Source organism: Schistocerca piceifrons, chromosome 6 (assembly GCF_021461385.2).
Source record: "Schistocerca piceifrons isolate TAMUIC-IGC-003096 chromosome 6, iqSchPice1.1, whole genome shotgun sequence".
NCBI lineage: Eukaryota > Metazoa > Arthropoda > Insecta > Orthoptera > Acrididae > Schistocerca > Schistocerca piceifrons.
The window spans coordinates 88,648,694-88,661,537 of NC_060143.1; the positions used below are offsets into that span (position 1 = coordinate 88,648,694).

At 40.5% G+C, this 12,844-nt stretch overlaps 1 protein-coding gene across 1 annotated transcript in view; it reads right to left on the reverse strand.

The window, feature by feature from the left end:
• The window catches only part of LOC124802482 (UDP-GalNAc:beta-1,3-N-acetylgalactosaminyltransferase 2-like), a 126,858-nt gene that overhangs the window by 37,541 nt on the left and 76,473 nt on the right, over nt 1–12,844 (reverse strand). Inside the window, exons 4-5 of the mRNA XM_047263291.1 lie at nt 6,579–6,910; nt 3,955–4,138 (exon numbers count right to left, since the gene is read on the reverse strand). Of these exons, the coding sequence (XP_047119247.1) occupies nt 3,955–4,138; nt 6,579–6,910 (516 nt within the window). The remainder of the gene's footprint in view (nt 1–3,954; nt 4,139–6,578; nt 6,911–12,844) is intronic.

Genomic DNA, 12,844 nt, shown 5'->3' on the forward strand with positions numbered 1-12,844 from the left:
AATGAGGCTGGAAATCAGTTTAAGAGATTTGACCACCTACATGAAGACTGGAATACTTTTACAGAACCAAAGACTGTACTAAAAGCCGGAAGGTGACTATCAACAGCTGTCAAGTAATGTATAAAATGCATGTTTGACAATAAGCTGCTTTTATTTTAAACCCAAAGAAAAGATATTAATACTAGGTATACACTTGGTATTCCCTCGGGAGAGCCTGTAACTCCTAGAGGGCACGTCCCCAGGTGGCGGATCGGGGAACGCCTCCCAGATATGGGTGGTAGGAGGGAAATCAAATACCTCCCGCGGACCAACAGGCCGGGCAGAGCAAGTTCGTTAGCTGAAGTGAAAGCAACTGCTCTAGGGGTAGGCATCCCCGAAATCAAGACCCTGGTCCTCCAGGTTGGGGGTTGTGCTTAGGGCCAGCGACCCTATCACAGGATCCTGTAGGAGAAAATGGATTGCTACGAATCAGAATGACAAGAATGCTGGGCCACCAAACTTGATGACGAACTTGCAAAATTTAAAGGTTATGAATATGGGAACATGGAATGTATTAAGTCTCTATAGATCAGGATCACTGATAAATGTCATACAGGAACTTGAAAGGTATAAAATGGATTTAGTTGCAGTACAAGAAACCAGATGGACGGGCAATGGAAGTATAAACAAAAATAAGTATACAATAATGTATGGGGGAAATGATACACAAATACATGCACTAGGGACAGGATTTATAATAAACAACAAATTGTTACCTTTTATTAGGAAATTTGAGGCAGTGAATGAAAGGATATCTCACATTACGATTCAATGCAAATATAAGACTTTAAATGTTATAAATTGCCATGCTCCAACAGAGGATAAAGAGGACAATATTAAAGAAGAATTTTACAACAAATTGGAACAGGTATATGATACATTCTCGAAAAATTCAATTAAAATAATTCTAGGAGATTTCAATGCCAAGTTAGGACATGAAAATCATTATAAACCTACAATTGGACCTCATAGTCTACATCAGCAGAGTAATGAAAACGGAACAAAACTTATTAGCTTTGCCACTTCCAAAAACATGTTGATCAAAAGTACATATTTTGCACATAAAGATATACATAAACAAACATGGGCTTCAAGAGATGGCATCACAAAAAATCAAATTGATCATGTATTAATCGAAAAACAACATCATAAATGCATACATGATATCAGAAGTCAAAGGGGAGCAGACTGTGATTCGGATCACTTTCTTGTAAAAGCCAAGTTCAAGATCTCACTCTCAAGACATAAATGGTCTAAATTAAATGGTGTTCCTAGGTTTAATACAATGAAACTGAAAAACCCAAACATTCTCAACCAGTACATTAGAGAATTAGAAACACACAAACCTGAAGTGGAAAGTAAAATTAACAATGATGATACTAATCAAGCCTGGAACGCTCTGAAAGAAAATATCACACGAGCAACTACCTCAGTTTTGGGACATTTTACTACAACTAAGAACCCCTGGTTTGATGCCGAGTGCTCGAACGCTATCGAAGATAGAAAATTAGCAAGGGAAAAATTCCTACAAAAACCAATAACACAAAACAAACTTATTTTTGAAGAGAAACAGAAACTTGCCAGGAAACTCATTAGGAAAAAGAAAAGGGATTTTATGAATTACAAATTAAAAAGAGCTGAGAATGACCGTACCACAGACTCCAGAGGATTTTTCAAGAGCATAAATATGTTTAAAAGTGGGAATATAAAAAATTATGGACAGTTCATAACAGACCCAGATGGCTCCTTGCTAACAGAAAGAAGTGACATTGCTAACAGATGGAAGGAATATTTTAATGAGTTACTAAATGCTCCAACTATAAGCGTCTCTCAGGAAGATGACAATGAATATCTTACTGCTGACCCATCGGACGAAGAGCCCAGCTTAGCAGAAATTAAAGAAAGCATCAAGAAGCTGAAGAGACATAAAGCTCCTGGAAGTGATGGTATAGACACAGATATATGGAAGCTCAGTAAATTTCCTTTTGTAAACTGCATACACAAAATCATCACCAACATCTGGAAGCAGGAACAGGTCCCACATGATTGGAAAGAAGTAGTTGTGTGCCCTATATACAAGAAGGGGGACCCAACAAATTGTTCAAACTACAGAGGAATTGCGTTACTAAACACAACATATAAAATTCTGACAAATATACTGTTAGCAAGGATAAGCCCTTACGTTGAAGACTCCCTAGATGATGCCCAATGTGGATTTAGACCTAACAGATCGACTATTGACAATATATATGTCCTAAGGATGTTGGGTGAAAAGAAATATGAATTCAATCAAAATGTACATATGCTTTTCATTGATTTTAAAAAAGCTTTTGACAGTATCAACAGGGAATATTTATGGAAGTGCATGAGGCAGATTGGCATCCCTAACAAATTGATAAATTTAATAAAATCTTGCACTTTAAACTCAAAATACAAAATAAAAGTAGCTAGCAAACTTTCTGAAGACTTTGAGGTTAAAACTGGAGTCAAACAAGGGGATTCACTCTCACCAGTTCTTTTTAACATAGTAATCAATAGAATAATCCAAAAAGTAAAGCTACTACAAATTGGAGCACAACTGGAGAGCAAAATTAACATTGTAGCATACGCTGATGACATTGCATTATTATCTGACAGTGAGAATGATTTGAAGCTTCTTACAGCACAATTAATTAAAGCCACAAATGGCACAGGCCTCCAGCTGAATACAGACAAAACAATGTACTTTATCTTATCCCGCTATCCATCAAATAATAATGTACTGCAAATTAATAACACAGCTTTCACAAAGACAAATGAATTTAATTACCTTGGTACAATAGTAACCTCTGACAACTCCATAAAAATTGAAATAGAATCACGAATTCAGAAGGCTAACAAATGCTACTATAGTCTCTTGACAGTTTTCAAAAGCAAGTTAATTTCTAGGAACACCAAACTACAAGTATACAAATCATTGATTATACCAGTACTCACCTATGGATCTGAAACCTGGACTCTCACAAAAAAAGAGGAAAACAGATTAAGAGTATTTGAACGAAAAATTTTGAGAAAAATATTTGGACCCATAAGAGATAGGATCAGTGATGAATGGAGATTGCTAAATAACAATGAAATTTACAAATTATATAAAGACTCCGATATAGTGGCCAAAATTAAAGCCATAAGACTGAAATGGATAGGGCATGTCATCAGAGCACCACCAAACAGGACCATCAAGAAAGTGACTGAAGAGATTCCCACCGGAAGACGACCTCTTGGACGCCCACGCATGAGATACTTGGACAATATTCAAGACGATCTCAGAAAACTAGGACATGACAGACAGTGGCAAATTACTTGTAAAGACAGAGCAAAGTGGTTCAACATTGTCCATTCTGCAGCAAAAAGCCTTCATGGATTGTAATGCTTAATAATAATAATAATAAAATACACTTGGTATTAGTATGTTTGCTTCTAAAACCTTGTGTCATACATTGATATTCATGACATTATTTAAGTAATGACAAATGTAATGTTGTGGCTTAAACCATTTTAACCCTTATGAAATGGTCCATGACTGAAACCGGTCAATATTTGGGTTTACAATAAAAGCAGCTAATTGCCAAACATGTATTTTATACATAGTGATCTGAGGTCTAGTGTGGATACAGCTGAATTTTTTCTATAAGCTAGGTGTTTCTATATTTTGATGTCATTTTTAGCACTGCCAGTTGACCAAACTGAGTGCACTACAGCCATCTTGAAAAGTTGGTATTTATGGGAGAATAGTGTGAAAGAAGGGAGATTAGAATTTAACATCATGCCAATACACAATTTTAACACCTTCCTACAAAAAAAGACAGGATTTTTGTTATTGAACCTTTTATCTCCTCATCATCACTGGAAGATATATCGTTAGAGAGAAATGATCACCATTTGAAGAAGGCAAGAAGCTTTAGTGGCAGATTTCGGTATGTGTCGGTGACTGGCACAAATGCAATGTCTCCAAATTCATGTTGTTCAGAGGCCAGCTGGTCCTGAAGGGTTTTCACTTTGTGGCTGTACTCCAGTCTACGCCTTGTAGCAGTCTTGATGTGCTGCTGGAGTCTAGAAACATCTGCAACACGAAAGGAAAAGAGTTAGTAAAAATATTTAATAACTCTAGCTTAATTTTAGGTGACAAACAAAGGCAAAATAATAAGAAATATTACATATTTTTCATTGAGGTATCACTGAAAAGAAAAAGCAACAGCAAGCACAAAATGGTTACATTTTTCTAAGATCTGAAGACAAATATTTAAAAAAGAGAGCATGGAGAACAGGTAACTTAGTTAAAATGTCACAAAAAATGAGCATTGAGAAATTAACATTCTTCTCTCTCAGAATGTGTTTCTTAAATTATTTTGTATTATTTACGAATGCATCTGGATAGATAAATATCTGAGGTAGTTAAGGTGGAGAAAAGGTGGGAGGGAGTCACACACATGTAATGGTGTACCACATAACAAGATCAAAAACTTTACACTTTTATTTCTTTGTTTTGTCACAGGAATCAAAAATTACTTTGTAAGAGCCCTGTACCCTTACATGCCATATTTCTTTACTATACCATTTATTTTCATATTTTATTATTATTTACCCTTTCAAATGGAGTCTGGCTGCTTATCAATGGTAAGTATGTGGTTGCAGGTCAAATACTACACAGTTATTAACAGAATAAGAAAAGTATATCTCTGGCCATAGAGAAGCTGTGTTAGAGGTGCCAATGTTAGCAGTACCTCAATGCAAGTTTCAGTGCTGTGAAGCCATGGGAAAATGATGTGTTAGCTTACAGACCTCCTGATTTGATAAATATTTCAATGGAGCATGAGAGATGTATATTACAAAATAAAGTCACGCATCCATGTCAGGAACACATGGGCAATATAGAATTTCAGATTGTAAGGGTTTAGTGGTATCTCATAGCACACAGCCTATTGAACTTTTTTTGAATCTTTATGAGGAACTGAATAGTAACCAAATGACATTCATGAACTGTCAGTGTTCTTGTATGTTTGCTTCTAAAAGTTTTGTGTTGTACATTAATATTCATAACATTATCTACACACTATTGAAGTAGTGACAAATGTAATGTTATGGCTTAAACCATTTTAACCCTTATCCGTGAAGATGGTACATGACTGAAACTAGTCAATATTTGGGTTTACAATAAAAGCAGCTGATGGTCAAACATGCAACCTTCACTACCTAATTTATTACGGAAAAGTCACTGATTTCACTTAACACAATAAGAGGAGAAAGTATCACTTTATTTTGTTCTGGGTTAAGTAGAAAACAAACTGTAAGAAACACATCGAAATTAAATACAGAGCACAACAGGAAAGAACTTCGAAAACATTTTACGACTCTCAACAAGTAACATAAAAAACCTCAAGTGTCATAGGCATGATGGGACATACATTTGCTAACAGTTCAGGGGAATTGGAAAGTGGAATGAAGGATGTGCAGTGTCATAATTGTAAAGTGCCTCACTCCAAAACACAGCAAAAGACTGCAATTATCATCAATGGAACACACAAATAACTAACTAACTAAGCACTAGCTATAACAAAAGACGTTACATTATCTTTTACACTTCAGCACAAAAATGCTGTCAACTATATACAAGATCAAAACAGAAACTGGACTTGGTAATGGGCGCATGGCCACAGCTCTTAACGTTTTCTTATTCACTTGAATGTAACTTCTTTAGCCCCCCCCCCCCCCCCCCCCCAACTAAATAAATTCCAATAGCTTTGACTAAATTTGCAACTGCTAAATGAACTTTTAAACATAGTGAAAGGGGGAGGGGTGTTACTAGTGGCAGTCACATATTCTATCACCTCGCAGACTCCAATATATTAACACAATATACTCTGCTGCACTGAAAGCAATTTCTATGGAAGTTGTGCTGAAGGGGGTGGAGAGTGTTGTTGTTGTTGTTGTTGTTGTGGCCTTCAATCTACAGACTGGTTTGATGCAGTTCTCTATGCTAGTCTATCCTGTGTAAGCATCTTCATCTCTGCGTAACTACAGCAAACTACATCTGTTTATCATATTAAAGCCTTGGTGTTCCTCTAAAATTCTGCACCCCCACCACCACATTTCCTTCTGTTCCCAAATCGATAATGCCTTGATGCCAGAAAGTGTTCTATCTAACGATCACCTGTTTTAGTAAAGATGTGCCAAAATTGCCCCCAGTTCTATTCAGTACCTCCTTATTCGCTATTTGATCTACACACCTAGTCTTCAGCATTCTTCTACAGCATCACATTTCATAAGCTTTTATTCTCTTCTTGTCTGAGCTGCTCGTTGCCCACTGTTTTCCTTTGTGGGGAGTGTTCTTAGGGGAAAAATTTATGTAAAATATTAAAGAAGTCTGGTTCAGTTTCTGATCCATGTATATGGGTCTTTGACTGTCAACAGTGCAGAAGGTCATGCAGAACAAAATGTACAATAACAAATCACTAACCTACACAGAAACTTCAATGTCATGCTGATATGCATACTGTACTTACCAGACACAGCATATTTCAGTGATATGGGTAAACAAGAACCATTCTGAGCAGGTTCCAACAAACGCAAAACTCCGTCAGCTCCCCAACTAAACTGTGGTGTTGGAGCAAGTGGACTTGCATTTAATTTAGCTGTGTCACTCTGTTCCTCTGTGTTTGTACGGATTTGGAAATTAACACGCACCTCATAGCTAGCATGAAGGAGAAGTGGAGTGTGCAAGCTCTGATTATGAATTAGATCCGTTTCATGAGTTTCAACAGTTGCAGAAGTCAAACGCTGACCGCTAACAGCATCCGTAACAATTACTTTACAAAGTGTGGGGTGATTGTTTATCCTGCAACAAGAACAGAGTCAATTTAAAAGACTTACTTTTATTGTTGTGAACTGCTTGAATAAACACATTTAAGGTTTGTGAGGATAAAATCTTAAGATTTGGTGGAAAAATTTAAGGAACTGTATACAAACACTCCTGAAATCTAATTGAGTATGTGCAGTTCAATACAAAGTGACCATCTAAAAACCTAGGTCTAAACTCGGGATTTGGAATGAGATATTACGTGTCATGTTTGAATGGCATTTCAGTTTCCCTAAATAAGTTAAACAATGGAAAATCCAGGATGGAATGTGACAATATTACGAAAAGAAAAGTTGCTACTCACCATATAGTGGTGATGCTGAGTCGCAGATAGGCACAACAAAAAGACTTTCACAATCAAAGCTTTCAGCCATTGGCCTTCGTCAACAATACACACACACACACACACACACACACACACACACACACAAACAAAATTCACACACATTCAGTGTGGTTTCAGTTGCATGAGATTGCAGTTTTGTGTGTGTGTGTGTGTGTGTGTGTGTGTGTGTGTGTGTGTGTGTAACTCAGCATCTTCGCTATACAATTAAAGAAGTTAGTTGGACAAACAATATGCAAGGCATTAAAGAACAGATTGAGAGTACCATAAGAGAGGGTAGTGTGTTGTGCACAATTTTCACAGCACCACTTCTGCAATGTCTCAATAAGTGGTTTACTGAACAGACCAGTAAATATTATGCAAGGTGTCAAATATCCCACATTATAATGTGGCATGTAATGTGGATCTAACATACACTTCTACTTGAACCAGTATTAACAAATCTGTCACAAGACATGCGTGTATAAAAACTGCTACATGAATTCTGCATAAGTTCCTGTTAGGAATCTTCAGCTTCCCAACGAGTTAAACTATAACAAAACAAGTCATGACCTGTGCTTTTATTAAAATAGCCACAAGCTGCACATTTTAGTCTTTCTCCAATTTGGTGCTGCAATATTGTAAGCATTCACAGTGATATATGAAGAGAAAGAAAGAGGGTGTGTCAGCTGGCGGTTCTATACAGGCAATGAGAGAGCAGCAAAGATACACGTTATGAAACAAGAGACCAAGGAACACTGTCACATTCTGACAACAGTATCCACAACCTCCGAAACTGTAACACATTCATACAAAACTGGCTAATATTTTAACAACTGAGATTAGTAATTTAATTTAAGCAGTGCTATTAGGTTCCACCCTAATCACAACCTCATAATAAATAACACATTAAGAAAAAACAGTCAAGTATTTATGACAACAGCAAAGAAGAGAATGGTTTTAATTTCAGTGCTAGAAATTCATCCTCTCTTTCCTCACCTTTATTTAGTTACTTGAAAGTGTCATCCCACTGGCTACTGTGAGCAAACATCCCAAAGATATTTGGGCTCACATGCGAAAAAATGTCTTGGCTCAAACTCGTCTAGGGGTTGAACCGTATATGTCACATTAAATGCCCTAAATTAGACATTTGTGACCCTTTATTTAAATTGTCAGGCTGATGGTAAGTTTGCGAAATTGTATGAAACATGCAAAGTTAATATAACATATAATAACAGTAACTAAATTAATGATCCATAAATGATGTAGGCCACACAGTTGTGATTTGGTTAGAGTAATGTTTATTCAGAAAGCAAACTAATAGCAAAAGTGGTCGTTTTTATAGTTACTGTTACACTCTAGCACATACTCATTCGACACAGTTCGATCATTCAGTCTCATTGCGAAATACAAGTCCAATACTCCACCTCGTTATCTATGCAAGAAGTTAGAATTCACACCAGGCGTGCGGCTGCTCACCACTCAGAGACTAATTCACGTGATACCACACAAAGCGAAATTTTCTAAGTTGTTTCATTCCCTAGCTATCTAAAGACCGACCGTTCGCTTTTGCATCTCCACCAGCACTGTTCCTCTGCCCATCTCCAGCCGTGTTTCCTGTATGCTGAACATCGTCGCTCAACTGACTAGCACAGTTCTGTTCCCTGAAGCCATCCACCTGATTGGCTACAGCTTATTCTACATTATTTTACATTTTAAAATATTTAAATAATCAAAGCTTGGCCACTATCATGATCTAAATAAAGTAACAATAATATCTATTACATAATAAACATTAAGTTCTTTTACATAAAACCAATACAATTTCCTTCTTAACTTTGAATGTCACAGCCAGTAGCCTTGCAACAAAGTGCTTTCTAATAAATATATAAAGAACAAAAGTAACTATTATGCACTAAGTTTATAACAAATATCCTATTACAGGGTGCATATGTGGACAAGGAAAAAATATTCCCGGATTTTTCCCAGATTTCATGGTCAAAAATACACTTTCTCCAGGGTGAAAACACACTTCTTCCATGTTAAGTGACAGTATATTTTCCCTCAGAACTGCAAAACTCATCAATCCTTTGAATGGTTATGGTTGTATACAAGGGCGTAGAATTTCCCGGCACTTTAGAAATCAAAACTCAGGGGAAAAGACATGTTTTGGGAATATCTTTGATGTGAAGAAACATGTACGCTGTGTATTTTCATATTACGAAAGTATACATTGGAATTGAAACCAAACACTGCATGTTACTTTCCGAATCATTAAAATCAAGATTGCAATGCACTTTTGTAAGCCAGTCAAACCTCATGTCATGAGATCTCGCCGGCCGATGACAGCGGATATTCAGAGCATAGGACACGTGATGTAGTCGGCCAACAGCAACATCACTGTTAAGTAGCATGAACACACAAACAGGGTAAGTTAATAGTTTACATTAATATACGTAGTGTTGCTACAAGAAAGCAAAGCTTTCACATGTAATATTGGTCTCTAAGGTTAACAGGCTGTAAGAGAAACTAAGCTTTTGCATGTAATGTTGATCTTTTTTGTGCGTGTTACACTTTAAGATATATCACACAAACGTGCCAGTAAAATTTCTAATAATGACGTAAATGTCTGATCTTCAGGGTTAGAAATTCTTCTAAATGGGTCGTCATCAAAGAGGTGATTTTTAAATGAGAGTCAAATGTTCTGTGATTTAAGAAGTTCATGGTACATTCTCGCACATAGTTCAACTTATGTAAAAGGATATTTACTTTGAAAGTAACACTTTTCAAACCATCATTCACAATATTTTCCCGCAACCTGTTAGAAATAGGTTTGTTTCAGCAGTTGCCAGAGAGAGCAGATAACAGGCGACACTGCGCTTGCGCAACTGCCACGATGTAGCCCGTATGTACATAGTGTAAAACAATGAAAGATCATACATTATGTCATAAAAGAAACAAGACATCAGAGGATACTCCAAGAGCATTGGAATTTCGTGAACCATACTAAATTGGGCACATTTAAAGTGCAAACTTAAAGTGCACATTTGTATGCCCAGACTCCCAATGAAGTAGACCTCGACCTGATATTAACCTTTTCAGTGTGGTTTTCGGGTTGTAAATTTTCTTGGAACACCAGTACTGTACTATATCATGTTTGGTTCTTTATTATGGCATAATGCCACACATGCTAGAAGATGAAAATGTGCACTTGAAATGTAGCGAACAGTTGAAACTAGCCAGTACTGTGAAATTAAATATTTCGTTTCAAATACATTGACTGCCTCTGCGGAAAAGGTTAATAAAAGTCAAATTTCTTTAGCAAACAGACAAAAATAATTCATTGTTCTGCAAGGCAATTAATGCTTGACTGACAGAGAGGTGGAAATAAAATAAAATCTGAAACTAAAAACATGTGTTAGCCTTCCGTAATTATGTGAATGTATTTTAATTCACTTGATAGCTCCTGGCCACAGACATCCATTTTGTTTTCATTTGACGTGAGAGTAAACGAAGGGGAAACAGCAAAATCACTAGCCACCCAGCTGAGGTTCCTGAACAAGACACAGCACACAAATGCCCTGACTGTTCCCGCGCCTTCACCATCAAGTCCAGCCTGGGGGTCCATCGCCGCAAACAACACCAGGTGGCAGCCAACGCGGCCATCGTGATGGACCGTAAACATGCGAGGTGGTCCGAGGAGGAGGCCCTCTTGCTTGCCCGGGCGGAGGTGCAACCTTCCCTTCGGAGGGACTGCTGGTCGTTCTTCACCAATCAGGAGCTCCTCCGACTCTTTCCCAACAGGTCGCTCGACTCCATCAAGTGCCAGAAGCAATAACCTGCGCACCGCCAGCATGTGCAGGAGTTTCTGGCCAGCCTGCGGGAGAGGGATGTGGAGGAGCTGGCGTCCAGCCCGGGGCTGCCGGGATTGCCGCCGCCGGACGGGGAGAGGACAACACGACACCGCCAGGGACACCGCCGCCAGATGCCGATGTCGACGTGACTATCTGGGAGCATCTAGCGGGACATCCTGGGTATGCTCCCTGATGCCCTCACCGCCGTCGGCTCCAAGGGGGGGAGAATTCACAGGTCGACGCCGCGCTCGCCACCTAAGCGGCAGCAGCCACCTAAGCGGCAGCAGCCACCTGAGTGCCGGAGGGGGCGGCGCTGGTGGGAGTTTGCATGGACACAGGAGGCCTTCCGGAGATCCCGCACATGGTGCGTGCGGGGCCTCCTGGATGGCACCCTGTTGCAGCCGCCACCGGACATCCCCGGTCTGTAGGACTTCTGGGCCGACCTCTTCCAGCAGCAGCCGCAGTCCACCGCTGGCGCCATCAGTGACCGCTTCCTGCCGCACTCGCAGCCCGTGGACTTAGACTGCCTATGGCGGCCGACCACAATAGAAGAGGTCACTGCTTCTCAGCCACCCAGAGGTTCTGCGCTGTGTCCGGACGGCCTCAATCCAGTCGAGCTGCGCCACCTGCCGCGCGATGTGCTGCTGAAGCTCCTGAATTTCCTCCTCCTTGCGCGAGCACTCCCTCCTTCTCTCCTCCAAGCCCAGACCGCCTTACTTCCCAAAACGGCTGCTCCCAGCATCCCCCACTGACTTTTGCCCCATCACCGTATGCTCGGTGCTGGCGAGGACCTTTCACAAGGTCCTGGCCTCGCGCCTGATTCGTCTGTGTGCTGTGGACAAATGTCAGTGGGCTTTCATCCCTCGGGATGGGATGCTGGAAAACACGTTCATCCTAGACCAGGCCCTCGTCGACACAGTCCGCTCCTGCCGGTCTGTCTTTGTTGCATCTCTCGATGCGTCCAAGGCATTCGATTCACTCAACCATGCTGCTCTTCAATCTGTGCTGAAAGCGCATGGTCTTCCGACTGAATTTGCCGACTACGTCGAGAGCTGCTACGGGGGCAGCACGACTGTGATAGCGGGCAGCTGTGGCGTGGGCATGGCCGTGCAGCCATCAAGGGGTGTCCGTCAAGGGGACCCGCTCTCTCCCCTACTCTTTAATATGGCCTTGAACATGATGCTTAACACCTTGCCTTCCCACATATGAGGCCGGATTTTAGGTCGCAAGATCAACACTGCAGCCTTTGCTAATGACGTCCTGCTGTTTGCATCAATGAAGAGAGGACTGCAGTTCCTCATCGACGCAGCCACAGCTGCCCTCGCCCATCTGGGGCTGCACATCAAAGCTCAGAAGTGTTTCACCCTCGCCTTAGTGGCCTCGGGCCGCGAGAAGAAGGTGAAGGTGGACGACGCCGTCACCTTCACAGCTGGCGACACCACCATGCTGGCCCTACGCGTGGGTGAAACCTTCCGATACCTGGTGCTGCAGTTCTCCTCTTCCAGTTGGTGCCTGTTCTATCCTCGCCACCATCTGCAGCAGCAGCTGGACGTCATCACCCAGATTCCTCTGAAGCTGCAAGGGTGCCTCTATGCCCTCGTCCACGTGCTGCTGCCGGGCCTGTATCATGGGCTGGCCCTCAGCCGCACTCGGATCGGTGCCCTGAACACCACGGACACCGCAGTGCGCGTAGCTGTCAGAAGATGGTTCTGCCTCCCAGCAGACACACCCTTGGGC